Raw genomic sequence first — 20,052 nt, forward strand, 5'->3', positions numbered from 1 at the left:
TAGAAGATCAGATTGCATTTTATGACCAATTCAGACAACCAGGAAATTCTAAAGAGTTCACATACATTTTCTTGCACACAGTAGGCATCTTTAGATATCTTAGGTGCTGACCTTGTGAATTTTAATGCAGAAAGTTTGATGTCAATGTAGTATAGCATGCTTTGCAGAACATAAAAATAGCAGTTTTGAAAATACTTACATCTGTATCTTGATTTCTGAGAAGATACCAACCCATGGATGCAATGCCATTGCGTTATGGATCTACTTCCCAATCAAATTTTATCATAACACATTCGTTGTCATCGGAAATGGTTCTGAATATCAGTTGACATTGAGAGAACAATCTGAAATAGTTTTGAATGTTTTCAAGATGGCCACTAAATAGCATTGATTTAAATAGTGATGGGACTAATAAATCAATTTAAGCATTTTCCCGTTTGACCCCCTACATTTGATTCCTATAACTTTGCCGGGCCAAATTAAAACACCTATTCGGAAGCACTTCTATAGTGAAACATTCATATGTTCAGGGGCAGTTGTAGAACATCCCAAAGGCAACTATCAAACTGCCATCTTTCTCTACATTTGACCATCACCAAGTTCAATCAACCAAGTCATTGATCTCTGAACACACCCCAATTGAGAGCACGGCCTTCCTCCTTTTTCCCTTTAAAATGCAGTTGAAACATCAGCAAAAATGTGTTGAATATTTGTATCCTTAGGTTCTGCCGTTTAGCATAAATGCCGTACTTTGTTGCATGCCTTGTTTCGGTGTTTGATGCATGCCAATTATGTTACCAGAAGTTACCAGTTTACTTGAGGGTTACACTTCTACCTTTAATTGAAGCAAAGCGCTGGAGGGCTTGTTCTTAGGATTTGATGTTTTACTTTCATATTATTTTGTACGCATTTAATGGACATGCCACTGTCACAGCCACACCTCCAGACCCATCCATGATTCTACAATCTGTATGACTGTCTTTATAAAAAGCACTACATAAAGAACATTGAAGTTGAGTCACTCTGCATGAACATAAGTTTAATTATGGATATAACTTGAACAGGAGTACTTTCTACACATTGTCCATGAACAAACAGCATGTTCATACTGTACCAACAATCGTTCATGCCTACGGTTAAGTCTGAAAGGTCAACCCATTTTGAAATAACGAGACCAGATTAGACCGCAACACAAATGCTACCAGACAGAAAAATGTATAAATACTAAACATTAGCCAACCACAAGCAGATTAGATTATGGTCTAGGCAGGAAACATGACAGATCTAGGTCCGTCATCCAAGACATTCAAACCAGTCAAATGTTCCTTCTAGGCGTTGGAGTTAGCAGTTATGAACTCCCAAGCTTTCCTTTGAGTGCATTCTTTGCGACAGTATGCTTTCGGAAAGCCTGACGTTTAACTATATACTCGGACCAAAACCAACGTAAGTCTTCTAAAGAGAAAAGAAATTGCATGACAAGCAGAAGCATACAACGGAAACATACGAAAGCAAATTGAACGTTTAAACCATGCCGCAATACCAAGTTTCAACATACCGCCGTAAAAAGGAGCCCGGAAGCCGAGCCCTCAAGAAGAAGCCTCGAAATGTAGAGCTTGTATGCAGTTGCGCCCTACGGTGGACACAGGTGCGCATCATGAGCAATAACTGGAATAGCGTCTGCGCCTATAGCCACACACAGGCACATAAAACATGCATGTCGCACCTAAAACAGTACAGGTCGCACTTTAAGACATTGAAGCGTTCGCAATATTCAGAAGCAGAATGAGTAAATTCTGAACATTTCATTGAAATGGGTAATTTTAATTTAGCCATATGAATTTTTCACCACTAGATGACGCCATTATATAATAAAACCACGATAATATACGATTTTGATTGTCCTCACTCATACTGGAACAGGTTGAGAAGAGAACACAATGAAAAAGATATCAAGAAGGTCAAAAGCAATGTTCACGAGAACTTGAACTGTCCTGGCATGAGTATTTCAGAAAGGTAGCCTACATTGGCGCTCACTGGCCATGTAAAATATTCCCGCAGAACGTCGTGGCACGTGATCTTTATCCGCGGTCTGTTCTGAAATTTTCTCGATGCCCAAGACTTGAAACTACAGCAGTGCAAATACAGTATGTATCCTACTACACTGGTTGTGTTAAAAATGTGGCAAAATTTCTCTTATCTGACAAACTAGATAATACTATGCCCCCCCCCCCCCCAATAAATAAAAAATAAACAAATCATCCTACTCCGGTGCAAATTGGGGGGGGGGGGGGGTTATATATAGCACAATTGAAGTGAAGTGGGTGTACTTCATTCATAGTGGGACTTACAGCAGGTAATATTTAAGACCATAACTCTAAGGCAGCATTGGTGGAAAATCTACAATAGGCTACACATATAGTTTAAGCGGTTGGACCCTACAGACACAAGGAAGTTTTGTGTTACAGGATTACGGCGAAAGTGTGCGCTTCAGTTGAAAGAACAGACAGGCGGAACAGAACAGACAGTGTTGATGAATCACATTTTCCACGAATATCGTTTTAGAGGGATTATCCAAGACGCGGCATTTGGGAAGGACGGAAATTCTCATCTACAGGAGTTCAGTCTTGAAGACGCTTTTACATGTTTCGCTCTGTGCTAAATTTGACAGCGACCTAGAAAAACGACCACATGTAGAAATGCCATCAGGATATGAAAAAAGATGTATCGGATTTGATAACCGTTCGCGAAGGTCTGGAGAGAATTATATTATAATTATGCATTTGTGAAGATGGATTTAGTATGTGGATTCCAGTTAACTGGACTTCACCTATTACAGTTTTCTTCTTTTAACTTGAACATTGGTGGTGGTGGAATTTCTTAATTTGTGAGAGTGGAATTTGCCGTTCTGTCGAGGAATGTTGCTGGAACTCTAGTTGCTGGAGCTACAGTAAGAGAGCTCTCGTAAAGCACTTATGGAACTCCAGGTGCTGTGTGGATTGCTCTATTGCTTTCTACTGCCGACTTTCTTACTAACAGGTAAGGTTTTTCGACTGTTTAATTTATATGCTTCTCGCGTGTGTTAACGTGGGTTATTTGTTACAATAGGCAGTTTGAGCTGTGTTTTATTTAACGTTTCTTGTAAATATTATTACGGAGGCCTTATACACTCGATTTTATGTCTAGGTTTTCACTAAACGCTTATTGCCTTTTCTTTCTTTTTTTTCTGTCGTAAATGTATGTCACGAATGTTAGAACTGCTATACGGGAAGTTGTCCTGGCATTGAAAGATTCAGGACATGTGCAATGTTATACTGTACATCTGAATGCCTCAAGTAGTGTTCTGTCTGTCTTGGAAATGAGTGATTACATCCGAATTTACACTTCTGCTGGAAACTCCCTGGAAAAAAGTATTTTTTAATTTGTGTAGGGAATTGTCAGCGCTCCTTGGAGGTGATAACTGATAAAGCAACCACTGACATGCAGAGACAAGCACTTTCTGATGCATATTTTGAAACCGTTATCCCCTCACTAAAAGTTTGGTTCTTGAAATCAAATCTATTTATAGAATATATAAATATATTGTTCATGGGAGATTAAGCGTTAACATATTAAACGGCACAGATGACTGCAAATCCAGATATTACAAGTTAAAGAGAGACTTGAGAAACTACCTACCTAGACTGTAAATGACGTATGGTTATTGTCATATCATGGCTGTTTTTGACTGTTACAAGTGCATCAGTGATATCTTAATGATTTTTTAAATGTAATACAGGGATTAGTGTATAGGGATTGAGTCATTTGTTCAAGTATTTTTTCTCATCAGTTCCGTGCTCATCATTTCAGGAAGGTGCTACATCTTTACTTTCATCCTACTCTTCGCAAACCTTTTTGTGTGTTCAGTTCGCTGCCCGGATTCATCAGGTGTTTATTTAACAGACACACCCTCTGGCTTCTACAGGCTTCTACAGGCCTCTGACTAGACAGACACTGTGTATTTGGTGTTGGCACTCGGCTCACATCCTAACAACACTGGCTAGTTGTTCTGCTTTATATGCTGCTTTATAGCTTTCATTGTGATTTTAAGGTATTTTAATTCTCTTTGAAGGTTTGTGCAACTAGACTGCCATTCTGCTTTTATTTGCAGTTGCGCATTTTAGCTATTTTTGTGGATGAGACATTTTTGTAATAGTGCCTACTACTTTCAGTCAGTAACATTCTCTTTGTTTTAGTTATTTTCTCCCCCTCCTCTTCCATTTTCATACTCTTGAGTATTGATGGTTGAAGTGATTCTGTATTATTTGTAATGCAGTCATTATACACACATCTATTGTAAAACACAAACATAAAAGTTTTACACTGCGGGCAGGATGTCATTAGAGCATGCGGCTGCCTCTGTCACATGGGCACCGTGTGACTCACAGGAAACTGAGAGTGGCTTCGGAGAAATGTGGTCTGCCAAGAAATTCAGATTTTAGCATACTGTAGGTCCTAATTGTTTGAGTATATGCTGAACACAATACAACTGCGACAAGAAAGTGTAACTGACATAAATACAATATGTCCTCAGATATTCTTTAACCCAAAACAGATGTTCAATCCTGTCATTCTTTTAGTCTCCATCCAGGAGGCTTTGGATGGTAACAGGGTCTTGTCTGCATGGACATGCTTTCAATGCATCTCTGGGCTTCAACCATATCTTTTCATTAATATCAACAATGAGCCTACAAATTTACTTCAAACAAGGACTGAAACAGAAGTGTCAATGTTACCCATGCATATACAGTATATGGTTTGTATATGTAGTATAATGAACTGACAGGACTCACTTGCAGATTGAATCAAGGAATCCAAGCAGCAGCTGTCATGACACACTCTGTCATCTTTTGTGTAGCATGTAATCCTGCTACAGGATGTTTCAGCACACAACATGAGTGAGCCATGGTAGCTCGCCATGGGAACCATTATTGTCCAGGGGAATTTTCCCTCTGCCTTAAGGACCAACTGGAAATTTGTCATGTCATTTTAGAACGAGGGAAAACTTGCATATGTATTGTTCCAGTCTTCCTCTGAACCCCGTCTGAGGAGTCATTGCAGTGAATCCTCCGAGGGAGATCTGCTAAAGAAATTACTGTTCCTTTCATGGTGGTGCAAAGTAAATAGTCAGTGAGCGGGCTTAAGAACGGAACACAGTAACGCACCTTCTGTGTACTACGTGAGCAAATTCAAGCTCCTTAACACCCTTTTCATCTCATGAATATCCATTAGGCCTGATCTAGGCAGGCTGCCAGGGACTGATAAATCACACTGTAAATTCTTCTGCTGCAGTGAGTTGCTTAACGGCTGTACCTTGTCAAAGAAGCCACATTCTATCACTGTTAATGACACCCATTAAGGAGAATTACACTAAGCATTGTTAGCATTCACAGCAGCAGCTAATGTAGACTGGGAGACAGCAAGTGTAAACAGTGGGGATTAAGTGAAGGTCAGCATATGAAAACCTTCATTGTTCCACCTATGGCGTAATTAGTATTTCAAGCCATTAGTCTGTCGAAAGTGTTTGGCGTAATATCGTAACACTGGCTTTGTTTGTGAACAGGCTGTATCTATTTTATTTTTTATTTGTGCTGCAGGGCTGGTGCAGATGTGTTTGAATCAGTCTGCTGATTGTCTAAACAGATGAGCCACCATGAGTAACATATACACAAATTTCCATCTTACAACTCAGGGTAGGGGAGATGTCAATAGCAACCGTTAAAAGATAAACAAAGATGTGGGAAGCTTGGCAAAGGGAATATCCCAATCTGCAGAATTCTTGGCAAGCTTTACCTCACCCGATACCTTGTGTTCAAATTTCTTAACATCATAGTTGATGTGTCCTGTCCTGTATTTTGTGAATTTATCACCAAAGCTAATCTTGCCTCTTTTGGCCAGTTCATAATTATAATGGTGTATGGGTTTTTTCATGAGAGGAATGAAGGGGAATGGGGTTTGACATCAGTCAAATGTACAGTCAGTTGCAGTACTGTACTATAGCTCTTCTCTCTCTGGAAGGAATGGAAAAAGGGAGGCCCCACAATGGAGCTTGTTGTGAGGGAGTCAGCAGCAAGCCAGAGTCACAGCCTAGTCAGAAATATGCTCTCTCGCTGTTAATTACTCAGACCTCATGATCTGTGCCAGGCCTACATTTTGCAGGACAAAGGGTGCATATTTCCTGGAGCCTCAGGAACCATGAACTGTAAAAATGATTTCATGACACGTGCTTATTGAAAATGGTAGTCAGGTGGTGGTTTCGGCGCATTGGGTCAATGGGAACAGGCTTGCCACTCATTGCCATTTTTCCACCAAAACAGGAAGTTGGGCAATTGGGCAAGGCCAGATTTCCTCATGTTTCACTCACAATAGCCTTCTTTTTCTAAAAGAATATAGTTTATAATTGTTTACTGAAGGAATAGCATGTTAACTACACTTCCGTTGAGTATTACCTAGTGAGTACTTATTGTGTGTGTAAATAATCTGAAGTTGATCTTAGCAGTAGTCTTGAAGCCTGCCATTAAGTCTCAATACCTGAGACATAATGTGTAATGTTCACAGTTAGCAATGCCAATTAGCCACAGATTAATTGAGCACATGGAGAAGAATGTAAAATCCCCCATTAAAAAAAAAAAGGCGTATTTGTTGTTTTACCATTTTTTTGTATAATGCCTATTAAATTCAAGAAGTGATTCACAAGCAATGTTTTTTAATGACGGTTATGTAAATAAGGTTTATCGAGGACCATATAAAATCGGTCTACTGTATCAGTCCGTTATCTAAATAAGTGTCAGGAATTATTTAGGAAATGTAAAAAGTATTTTGTGCTAGAAATTAACATATGGAAAAAGTGACATGAGCAAATATTAAATAAATATATGCGGTATACCATGCAGGATACAGAGTCTTCTAATAAGAATGGCCATCAGATATAGTATGTCTGCAATCATCCAGGACCTGTCTAGCTCTGGGAAAAAGCTTTGAATATTGTTAGTCTTTGCCAGACATCAAAGATCTATTATTGTCAGCTGTACTGTTCAGTGTTGAAACTCCTATGTTTTATATTGATTAAAGGGACCCAGTGCACAGAATAATGAGCCACTTTATCTAAGATTAGCTGTGTAGTCATCCATTTTGAGAGCGGCTGGACTCATATACATTAAGGCAGTAATATGTTCCACATGCAGGGCTCCAAACTGCAAAAGACTTGTCCGAAGGCTTTTTCCACCCCAGGCAGGATATGTCAGAAAAGGCCCAGATGATAAAGTGCATTGTGCACGCTGGGTGCGTATCTTTCGGTTGGATTCTGAAGGGGAGTCCAAGCTTATTTGGCCCATTATTTGGAACTCTACCTCCAACTGTTGCAGACTACAAGACTACAGATGGTTTATTTGTTTTAAAAGCTAATCATCCAATTATATTCCATTGTAATACTACAGTACCAGGAAAACGGCACAGATTTATAATCTAATATCACCACATTTTACGGTTTCCATGAACTGCCATTTATTTGAAATAAAACAATAATATATTTAAGTAATATTAATAACACTATGGCTTTCTCAACACTGGGGATTTTGCCTTGGGGTTATAACTAAGTCCCCTGGTGTTACCTGCAGTTCTGGATCATTCTACAGCCTTAAGAGGAGCACAGCTGTCTGTTGTAGTCTGCTTCTGTAATATTTGCCAGGAGAAAAATGTTCCATGATGCGGAAATGTAGCTGAGCAATAGAAGTGAGTGGGTTAAGTCAATGAGTTAGTTGTTCTTGTGTGTGCCTCGGCTGCTGGGGGTGATGCCTCACTGCCCCAGAATGTTGGCATTGCGTGTTTTTTTATTTATGCTTCGACTGAACTGAGTCACATCCTGTTTGACAGCTGGATAATTCTACAGATTACCTACACACTAAAATAAGGACTTTATTCGACCTTTCCTCTACACAACTGACAAAGAATTAAGGGAACGTAATTCCTCATGTACAATCACATTCAGCAAATGAATATTAATACTGGCAGTCATGAGTGTCCATGTTTGTGTTGGCCTTGGGGGAAGTGGGATGCATGGTTGGAAATGAATTAGGCTACAGGGATAGGTTGCTGTGATGAGCTGGAGTGGTTTCAAACTGTAGATTAATTGTTTAGGAGCTTACTGAGGGAGGCCTACTGAGGCGACAGCTTCCTGGGTGCTAATGGGCTAAAAGAGGTTCTCACTCTGCAGCCTAACGAAGTGAGATGGGATCAAAACAGAAGCGTGCTGTCTGGCTTATGGCAGAGTGAGGTGCTTGCTGGGCCTGTGGTAGAGATGGGCCAGGACCGCCGCAGTGCTGGTACAAATGGTGCAGCTAACAACTGTTTATCAGGCCGGGCCAGAGTCAGTGGGAGTCCGCTGTTAATGTCAGGGGAAGGAAACCCTAGCCAGTTCTTTGGGGGTTTCTGGCTTCACACTGGCTCATTTGAGACTGCCCCAGACATTCGGCAACAGGGGACTGAAACCCCGCCCCTCCCCCGCCTGAAGTCATCCGTGTCAACTGTCAACCGGGGACTGTCCAGGTGTGTGTTTTGCTGACCGTGTCTGCTACTAGGAGACTGTTTCTCCCGTGGAAGAAGACTTCCTCTCACCCTTTCCTGTCTGACTGCAGCTGTTTCCAATGTGAACCCCAGCTATGAAAATAAAGCACATGGGTTTTTGTGCTCCCTGTAATCAAGGACTGAAATGCAAGAGGTGGTGTTTGTAAACCTCCCTTGAATTTGGAGGGAACTTACAAAAGCTGAGCAGTCTAAATATAGACAAAATACAGCTCAGCCGAAATGTAAGCGCGTAGTTAAATGAACTAAAAACAGCTTTCCAAATAAAGTTGTGACATTTGCAGGCTAGGAAGAGATTTCGCTGAGCAGGGAACAGTGTGGGTGATTTGATGGTACAGTACCAAAAATACATTTTATCATAATTAAGCCTTTGTCAATATTTACTCAGTTCAGAACTTTAATTCAAGATGCACTCATGCATATAGCATATGATACGTAAGAATTTTTCATTGCTTACAGAGTTGTCAGAATTTCATCATGAATATGCCGCCAATAATACATTCATTCTGTGAAGGTCTGCTACATAATCAAGCATCTGTAAGTAAAATAAATAGAGCCTACTTTCAATCTGGAGTACAGTAACACCAATAATAACAAGATAATTTAGGATCCCATTGCAGCAATTAACTGGATTACACACAATGATATTTATAATAGCAAAAGAAAACTAAACAATAGATTATGCGTGCAGAATCTAGGAGGTTGCAGAAGCTGGGGCCAAGCTTGCTGAGACTATTTTTTGAAATTCCTTCATGTAAGAGGCTGTAGTACTACATGTTGGAGCTGTTGGCACAGATACATAGGGGGTGCAATAATCTCTCCCCACGGACGTGTATATCTCTGTATCACTCCCAGGGGCCTGGAACTACCAGGCTCTGGCTGAGAACGAGGCATGCTGCCACAGGTGCTATCGCCAGGGCTTTGGAAGAGGTGTGTGAATATTTGCTCTCGATGGTCTCTTGTGACCAATGATATGGATAATAATTATGTTTTTCCTCCTTATCCTTATATACAAATATTTTTGCTGTTAAAATTCTGAATCACTGTGCTGTGATAAAATATGTTTTACCAAAGCAATAAAAAAACACATATTACTATGACCATTGGAGGGTTCCTATATTCACAGTATACCCAAATGATCTCTTTGAGCCCCGAAGGAGGCATCTCTGTCTATGAATCTGACTGGGAGTGGCATTTTATAAGACTTAAATCACGTAATCAGTAGACTTTTTGGATATTTCTCAGACTTTGACTCATGTCTCAGGGGGGGGACTTGGCTCACAGTTAAATGTAAAAAATCTGGCCTCAGTCATCGGGATCCCTAGCAGATAGGAGAGGTCCAAGGACGATGTGAAAATGACCAATCAATGCGGTTTGTACAGTATGTGCAGTATTGATGCTCACTGGTTAAGTCAACACATTAGATGAGGTTAAAGGGCATTCAATTTTAATTTAGACAATACATAGCCAATTGCAGGAGCACATTCCATATCAAGGAATAAATATTTTACAAGGCGTGGAAAAGGCTTAGACTACTACCGTAAATTGAATAGACGTCATGGAAAGCCAGATGGAGAATCATTGTTTCTCCTTTGGCAGACAGATTCAAATAAAACTTGAATCTGTTTAGCAGAAGACAAGTGTGGGAAATGACTGCTCTTTGAATTTTTCTTGTCAATCATTGCAAGATGATACAAACGGAAATTGTAGCAATCAAATTGGAATTTGACTGACCACCATGGACATGGTCTTCACAGAAACCAGAGAATGCCTGGAGGTCGCAAGCTGACATCCCTTGTATTGGCTGCAATAAATTATTTTTTAATGAGGAACACATTAAATGAGGCAGTCAACACCTGTTGTGGTCACACTGAGCAGCATTTAGATGTGTTGAACCGGCTGCTGGCTGCTACTTTGTGCCCATTGCTCATGTTCTCCATTCGCCGTGCAAAGTGCCAAACAGAGAAATTAATGACAATAAAGTGTTGAGCTCACTTTCATTTAACTTGCATTTACTATGTTCTGCTTAAGTTTGCTCTCCTGTTATTTACTGCATATTAGTGATAGTTTGAAATCTTATTGGCATGAGTGGCCCAGCACGATCTCATTCAGCACTTCTTATTGCTCCCTTTTAAAGTGCACATTTCGTTATGTATGGAAAAGGGCAAAAGCACAAATAACGCAGAACATTTAGTAACTGAAACAGGCATAACATGGTTACCTTGTATGATTTATGAATCAAACTGCTGCAGCGGTTAATTTTACCATAAGGCTAAAAGAGGAAGAACCACTTTCTGTTTGTCTTGCGTAATGCTGAGATGCTGAGAAATGCGACATCTTTTGGGTGTTAGTTGGACTGCAGTATTTGTCACAGGAATGAGAAATGGCAGGGAGGGTCTTGTGATATGACAAAACACAGATAACCCCCCAGTGCTCATGATCCTTCCTGAACTCACTCACACCACAGTGTGGTGAGACAGTTAGCACTGTTGCCTCGCACAAAGGAAGTTCCGGGTTTGCTTCTCGTCTGTCTGTGTTATATGTTCCCCCCGTGTTCGCATTGATTTCCTCCGGGTACTCTGGTTTCCTCCAACAGACCAAAGACATGTAGGCACCAGGGCTCACTTGCAGAAGAGATGTCAATGTGACTACACTGGTTAAATAGGTAAAATAAAAATAAATTAAATGACAGGAATACAGCTCTAATTATATTTCAGAACTTTGGTATTCCAGCAGTGGCCATGCATTTAATATGTATGGGTGCATTCAACATTTCTACAATTTATACAACATTTTAAAGACATTATAGCAATGTGATTAAATGCTTAAATTCATATACACTCAGTGAGCACTTTTTAAAGTATTTATGAAACTTATGGACTTATTGGTCTCCTGCTGCTGGGCAATTCCATGGTAACCAACATTACAACTGCAGGATATTTGAGTGGTAAAGTCTAATACAGCTAGATAAGAGACTGACACTTATGCTTTTATTACCCTCAGGAGGTAATAACCATCATCAGTCTCTATTAGTAGCTGTATTGAGCTTTACCACCCAAATATCCAGAAGTCACTTTATTGTGGAATTGCCCTGCTGTAGCCTTAGAGATTTGATGCATTTTGTGTGTTCAGAGATGCTCTTCTGCATACTACTATTGTAATGTGTGGTTATTTGTGTTACGGTCACCTTCCAGTCAGCTTCGAGCTGTCTGGCCCTTCTCCTCTGACCTCATTAACAATGCATTTTTGCCCGCAGAACTGCATGTTTTTGAATGGTGTGCAAACTTTAGAGGCTGTTGTGCGTGAAAATCACAGGTGATCAGCCGTTTCTGAGATACTCAAGCCACCTTGTCTGGCACCAATGTTCATTCCACAGTCAAAGTCACTTAGATTACATTTTGTTCCCATTCTGACATTTGGTCTCAACAACAGCTGAACCTCTTGACCATGTCTGCATGCTTTTATGCATTTAGTTGCTGCCACATGATTGGCTGATTAAATATTTGCATTAACACGCTGGTGTTCAGGTCTACCTAATAACTTTCTCACTGAGTGTACATTAGGTCTTCTGGAATTGTATTTTGTGCATTTTGAATAGGTAGGCCTGTGTGTTGTTTTACCTTTATTACAACTGACCTCAATGTCACTGTTTGGGGTCACTGAAGATCAGTGGTTCAAAATGTAACATCTGCTTGTGATAACCAGAAGGTGACAAGGCTCCAGGCATATGACAGGAAGGGTTGAGTGAGGACGTGAGCTCATGTTATTTAGCTGGTTACATTTTTGTCTGTTTGTGAGCATTCCTTTCCTGAAACTCTTGTCCTGAAAGGACTCAGTGTTTATTTTCAGTTTGCGAGATTGAAGAAATCACAAAAACCCTTGAATAATATGGCCTCAATCACCCCGATGGCTAAAGGCGGACGAACAAGCTCTGTAATAATGCTGAAATGTTCGCTTTGACGCTGTGATAAATAGCAGTCTGCAGCCTCCCTCTGTTGCAGCGGATATCAGATGCTGCCTTGTGCAGCAAGCCCCGCTGCCTGTCCCTCACGCTGAATGATACTTTTGTTTGTTATGGGCCATTTTATGGCGAATGACTGTGCCAGAGATATGAGGTGATGCAGCGTACTCCAGCCTGCTCCAGCTGCTCCGAGAAGCGGGGGAGGCGGCCGGGAACGTTCCTGTCCTCTTTTTGTGTTTTGCTTCTTTTTTTTGTTATCTCCCTATACCACATGGCTGTTTCTACACCCTGCATGAGGAGTGCATGCAGAGCTGGTGGAGATAGGTTGCATGTTGCTTTACAAGAGGCCCTCAATTTTGGGGTGAGCATGCTTGGCAAATAATAATAATAATAAAGGTTGAACTGGAAAAATATAAAAAAATTTTTTTATGTGCAATTCAGTCAATATTTCAGAACCATATGTAGAGGTATTGGTACCTTTCTGTAAAGTTTCCTGCCTAGGCTCAAAGGACATCGAGCAGTGTTGACACTCCTCACTCCTGACAGCCAGATTATTATTCAACTTTATCTTTTACATTATTTTATTTATAGTATGGTAATTATGGATAGTTTTAAGAGCATTATGAGTCCAATGGTCATGGTGATATGTGGTTTGGCTATTGCTTTGGTAAAACATATTTAATCGCGGCAGAGTGATTTAGAATTTTAACAGCAAAAATATTTTTCTGTCTCAGGAGTGTAATGAGGAGGAAAAACATCATTATTATCCATATCATTGGTCACAAGAGACCATCAAGAGCAGATATTCACACACCCACACACTCAATCATCCTTGAGAAGTTGTCCTATCTGTGGTTTGAAGTCTGCTAAGAGAGCTACTGTTTAACAGCCCTTTTCCTGTTGTTTTTGTCTGTTAAGGCCAGCCACTGTAACCCAGACAGTGTCTGAATGGCTAATATCTTTGGCAAATGAGTGAAGATTAGAAAGTGCACAAGCAACACGATGCGGACAGACTGTTATCCAAAGCCATTGCAATCTGAATGAAATGTGGGAAAAGATTCTCTCAGTTTTGAGATGCCAAGTGGGTTGAGGTTCCTGAGGGAAGGGGGCCCTTGGAAAGGAATAAAGGAGTGTTTGCGCACTCTGCATTTTGTTTTGCAGTTCCGTACATTGGAGCAGCCTGGGATTTTCCCTGTCTCTATCTCTTAATCTATTTCACAACTGGAAGAAACAGTGCTGCTCTATGCCGGCTGTTAGCTCTTGTGTGGAGCTTGGCAGATGTCCTCTATAGGGTTTGAGAACTTGGCATAGGATGTGGTCTTGGAACTCCATCACACGCACGCAGCCTGGGTAGGGTCTTTTACCAGCCTATATTTCAGTTCAGTCACTGGGAATGGGCTTGCATGAGTGTTGCCTATTCATTGGGATGACTGTGAGTTACAGCACTGCTGTGGAATTGGCCTTTCTCCTGTGTGGTTGTCACTAAATTGTCTTTGTGGCCGGGAGTTAACAAGAGAGTTAAATACGATCCTGGCTGGAAATCCTGGATTATGTTTTACGGAAAGCAATGGTAGAAATGGGATAAGGCACATAAGAAAAATCTATGCCTGAAGCATAGAATAATAGAATTAATAAAATTTATATAATTGTGCTGCAAGTCTATGATTGGCCTTTTGGTGCTTTTGGACTAAATCATATTAAATTGCCATGGTTAATATTTTGCAAAAGGTAATTGTTAATGGATAACAGTTCCTTAGATTCCTGTTTTGTTAGGTGCACGTTTTTAAAGAAGTACTGTAACTGCTTCTCTCACAAAGAGAACTGAGTGAGAGAAGCTCACTGCCAGGGTAGACTTTGACAACATAGGCCCCTCTAGCTATCATTGATGTATTCAATGGCTTAAAAGACACATTTCCACAGTGGAAACATTTAGGTAAAACCAGGGGTGAACTGGAGGAAAAAAGCATAAAAGCAAAATTCTCTCACAATTTACGACAATTCCTTGCTTAACATCATTGGCATTGCCAGATGTCACAAAGGCCTGAAACAACAGAGCAATCAATACATTTGCATGGTGTGGTTGCCAAACACACTCGGTTACCTTTTAAAAATAATGACAGGCATGCCTATTACTCTTGTTATTAATTGCCGACATCACCTTTAATGGTAAATGGTTTATGTTTCATGTGGGTCAATCTGACACTTGTCAGTACCCTACTTTAATGAGCCTTGGGCCCTTTCCACAACCTTCTGGCTGGCAAGCCCTCCCCCGCCTTTCCAAGAGTGGGCTCCCCATCCCTTTTCTGAATACCTGCAGAGTGAGGTCACCACTGAGCCAGCTGCATAACTCTGCAGTTTTCCAGCTTTTGTCAAGGAACCGCACATGTTTGGAAACAAATCCAATGAGTCCAAGCTGGCTCCCTGACTTGATTTTTCAGTTTCTGGCTCATTTTGAACTGTGTTTGATGTCACGGCCATGAACAACGGTATTCTGCACAGCATATCTGTCAAGGACTGGCTAGTTTGATAGGAGTGATTGCAGGGCTAACATGCAGGACGTATATGCCCCCAGTGGGCGACAGCAGTCAGACATAGGACACAGTATGTATTGTTCTGTATCCTGTAAGGGGGTGCTCAGTAATCTACTGTACTGAACCAAACAGCTTATTAAATTGCTATTCAGTACACTTGATCTGCCTTTAACATCATCCCACTAATTGTTCGAAAATTAGAATATGGACTTGATATTGGAATAAATTATTTTTTGAATATTAGATATACACTCACTTTATTAGGTATTTATTAGACTTATTTTTTAGAATTTAAACTCTGGTTCTAGCCAACTTTGGTTTGGGGGCGATGAGATACTTTGGAGGGGCTATATTAATCTGGACATCAAATAAGAAAATTCACTATGATGCATAATGACTTTGGCAGTCAAATCTAAAAATACAATGAGAGGATGCTAAGCTGCCTTTGTTTACTTCCGTTATACAAATCTGGTGCATGCAAAAGCCCCAGATGGATGAATGTATCATGCCATAATACAACACAAAAACAAACACACAATCCATACCATCACCCATAATATAATTTAGGTTAAGTGTTTTCAGGAATACCACACTAAACGTGAGCAATTATATAGATCTTGGGCTCGATTTGCAAAATTGTTTAACAAATCTAGATAAACTCAATCTGTCATCTCATGTACATTTTTTGACCTCAAACTCAATTGTCTTCAGTGTATAGCAAAAACAAAAGGAATTGACCTTGCTGTTCTGATACTTTTGGAGGGGACTGTATCTAATAAATCACACCGTACCCTCTACTACAGCTACTACCAAGTTATAATTTTTCATAGCCCCTACTACCTAACTCGTCTGCCAATCCAACACACACAGTGAACTGGAAGTAGGCTACTTGAACTTGAATTTGCCTGTAGTATGCAAGCTGACAATGAGAAAATCCCAGACAAATAACAAATAGTGAAAGTAACATTTTCCATGTACCACATCCCCCCCCACCCCCACCTACTAATTGGCAGCAAAGTAATCTTTATAGAGATATGGATTCATCTGTCGGGGTTTAATTAATTGCATCCAGTACGCCCTTAAACAAGTGGATTTCATTGACACACCACCACTTCTTATTCTGTTATTAATATTCATAAAAGCTTCTGTGTATCAGTTAAGTGGGTGGCATGGCTGGCATGGGTTTCTGGCTAATATGCTCTACTGCACAGCAATGATTGAAAAGCACAGCAATTTAAGTGTAAACTGTTGTTATACTGTATGTGAAGGTTGATATTAGACAGATTCACTGCCAATATAATACGTATATCCCAATGGAGTGAATATCATTGGGAAGTGCTGATGAATAAAGCTTTTTAGTCTGAAAAGGGGTTAAATGTGGGATGCATCTCAATAATCTAAAGCTGGTTTGCGTGATGAGAAATAGAAGGGGAAAGAAGCTTGAGTTAATATTCTGTTTTTTGGCACACAGTATCTAAAAGTAGTGGGATGTGGTTTTTGAGAGAAATGCCTATTTGTATTAGATTTTTCCTGACAGTTCTTTCCAAATATAAATTTTTGAGCACACCCCATAATATCAAAACCATCTGAACAACAAAGGACGTTTTCTCTTCAGCAATTGTGGAAAATTCTCTATATTTTCAGAGTGTGTTGTTTCTTTGTAAAGCCTAAGGTATTGACATATCTCATGAGAGGTTTTACAGTACACTGGTCAGTAAATAACTTTGAGAGAGAAACCTCTGGAATATGGAAGGACTGGTAATGACATTACAGTATTGAATTGACTAATTACTGTCAGAACTATCCAGTCAAGGATCACCTTCAGTCAGCTGTAGAGGTGTATTAATTGGTTATTTATGTTTATCTTAACATGGAAAATATTTACTTATAGGAATATTTTTGCAATGTGTGAGAGGGCCAGGATTAAGGCTTCCTGTCACTGCATGCTTTATTGTAAGAATTAGGGAAGTTATAGATGTTGTGGGAATGCAGGATGGTAGAGGCTGTGTTTGTGGATATTGTAGAAGCAGAGGAGGTTTGAGGCTTTTGTGTGAGTGAACGATGGAGACTGTTGCTGCCAAATGCGGTCTGTAGCGTAGTGGTTAAGGTAAATGATTGGGATACGCAAGGTTGGTGGTTCTAATCCTGGTGTAGCCACAATAAGATCTGCACAGCCGTTGGGCCCTTGAGCAAGGCCCTTAACCCTGCATTTCTCCAGGGGAAGATTGTCTCCTGCTTATTCTAATCAACTGTACGTCGCTCTGGATAAGAGCGTCTGCCAAATGCCAATTATGTAATGTAAAATGCCCTGCTGTGTGTAGTGACACCATTGTGGGCTTATGGTACATGTCTCGAGGATGCAGAGGTATTCAATTGTACACGGTATCCAGAAACAACCGGATTACTGAATGGATATGAAAAACTTCATCAAAGTACACTTTTGAATTGAGACTCAGTCTCATGTCTGGTGAAAATAAATGAAGACTCTTAACTAGCGCCTAATATTGGACAAAGGCCAAACACCTCTTACCTTCACATTGAAATGAATGCTCAGGGCATAACAGAGCAGCTTTCAGCATGCTCTCTCATATACACCTCCAGTTTGTTCTGCAGAGGCTGTCACAGCCTCAGCTTTCGTTGGTTTTTCCGATGTGAAATTACCATAATTTCCTGAAGCCATCCTTCATGGAGTATGAGAAGCTTTGCACGTCTGCTTGAGTGGACACTCTACCCGTATTTCAGATGTTGTGCTGTATTCAGACAGGGGGAAAGCAGTAAGCAGCATGAAGGGATCACAGCTCAGAGAGTACCATGGCAGGGGATCCTCAAAATGCACAGGGGGACACATAGCTGGAGAGTCAGCCTCCCTCCGGACTGCACCACACACTGCGACACATGTCGTGCCACCTCTATGTGCTTTTGAGCGTTGCTTTTTAAGTCAAAACCTGTTTTTTTATTTCCCAAAACAAATGTGTGTAAACAAATATCACTCAACACTTGATAATCAAACCCGAGGAGGAGGATTGGTTGCCTGTAATCTTGGCCCCACATTTCCTGGTTGTGCTGCTTTTATTGTGAAATTGATATGAATTTGAACTGGAAAAACACTGAAGTGATAAAGGGAATGTCATTCCCCTTTCAAATAATGCTGCTGGGAAAGGGAAGTCCAGACAGAAACTGACATCTTTATCCATAGAGTACTTTCACTTCAGTTGCATTTCAGTCCATTAATCAAATTGTTTTAAGCACCCATCATATTTTTGCAAAGCATTTTTACTGGGTCATTTTGCAACTGTCTGGACTGTACATATGAGATTTAAAGCTACAGGACAAAGATTGATGGCTACAGAGAAGGTTCACAAGGTTCTCTTTGAGCACTGGAGGGATTTACAGCTGGAACTGTAAAAAGTGGACCACTGATTTTTTTTTCTCCCTTTGTATCGTTGGTAGGAAGGTGAGAAGCAATAGTTCTAAATTTACAGAGTATTGACTTTTATAAGGAATGGCCCTTTGTTTTATTATGTATTTATTTATTTGTGAAATAGTATGTAATGAAGAGGCAATGTTTATAAAAGTCATGATACTGAATATGGTAATCAGTTCAAGTCTCTGTTTTTTTTTCTTAAAGGATGCAATTTTAACTCCTGAATCAGTGTAAATGAACTCTTGGGTTGTCCCTTGTGTAGATTGGCCCTTCAGACATTGCATGCAGACACTCTGTACTGAATACTCCCAATATAACTGCAGTTTCAGTTTCTTCATTACTGTGTTAAAATATTAAATTCAGGCCACATGTTATGACAAAGCTGGGAAACAAATTAGATTAGAAGCCATATTATGTCACTGGCCATTTGGAACGTGAGTGTTACAATGTACCAACTCATGAGTTATAATGAGTGTTAAAGTTTAAGAAATGAGGGCTGTGTGGTTGATGCTATGAGAAAGAGAATGATTCTTGAGAATGTTCTGCCCCAGTAAATGTCCTGGGCAATGTGCTAATGTGCTGCCCAAATAAATTTGATGTCAAATGAAGGATCCAGAAGGAGATGGAAGAATAACCTATGTTAACAGAACCAACAGTATATAAATGCTGCTTTTTTGGGATCCCCATAATTATTTGATTTATGATTTGTTTTGAAGAACACATTCTGCTTGCTGTACCGAAAGTAGCAACTGCTGACTCATTTGCTCATTTAAGAGTATAAAGCATGCCTTTGTTTCCCAAATTGCATTTGCGAAAATGTTACAGGAATGACTGCCACCACACCTGACAGGCAACAGTGTCTGGACAGAGTACGCCTCTGGACTTTTACAGGGCACACATGCACTCTGCCTGATCTAAAGGTAGATTTGACATGGAAAAGTCCAGCCAGACGCCTTAGGCACACTAATACCCCACCCCTTATTATATAATATATACAGTACTGTGTAAAGGCACCCTAGATTTTAGATGTTAATTTTTGTTTCTTGTTTTGTCAGTAGAAAAGAGCAGATTTGAGATTTCAGAACATTCATTTTCCAAAGAAATGTATGTTGCAGACAATGTTTGTAAATAACATTAAGTAAATATGAAGTAATAGGCCACTTTTCACATAAAAATTGGGAGTACCGGGAGAGCCAGAAGCAAGTGAAACTGCAAAATAATTATGCCTAGTTCTCAAGCTGATTTTCTTTTAAAACTGCAAGACAGTGTACCTGTACCTAAGATGATTCATGTAGTTTTAACCCCTTAAGTCCAGAGTTGGGCTGAAGTCATTTTTTTTGCATGCATTCCTTTTGTAACAGTGGAAATCACTATGGTAACAAGATTTGAAAGCGTTTGAAAGCATTAAAACTCATGGTTCAATCTGTATTACTTTTTTAAAGATGCTTTAGTGACAACAGTTCCTTCTTTTGTAATATGTGGGTGGCTAAACAAGCATGGGGGGACCTCGCCTTATACTA

At 40.1% G+C, this 20,052-nt stretch overlaps 1 protein-coding gene across 2 annotated transcripts in view; it reads left to right on the forward strand.

Moving 5' to 3' along the window:
• Positions 1–2,345: 2,345 nt before the first annotated feature.
• The window catches only part of LOC133111398 (piezo-type mechanosensitive ion channel component 1-like), a 63,265-nt gene continuing 45,558 nt past the window's right edge, over positions 2,346–20,052 (forward strand). For both annotated transcript variants that reach the window (XM_061221726.1, XM_061221727.1), the window contains exon 1: positions 2,346–3,036. In XM_061221726.1, coding sequence (XP_061077710.1) covers positions 2,973–3,036 — 64 coding nt within the window. In that variant the 5' untranslated portion in view covers positions 2,346–2,972. The remainder of the gene's footprint in view (positions 3,037–20,052) is intronic.

The sequence above is a fragment of the Conger conger genome, chromosome 15 (genome assembly GCF_963514075.1).
Source record: "Conger conger chromosome 15, fConCon1.1, whole genome shotgun sequence".
Taxonomy (NCBI): Eukaryota; Metazoa; Chordata; class Actinopteri; order Anguilliformes; family Congridae; genus Conger; species Conger conger.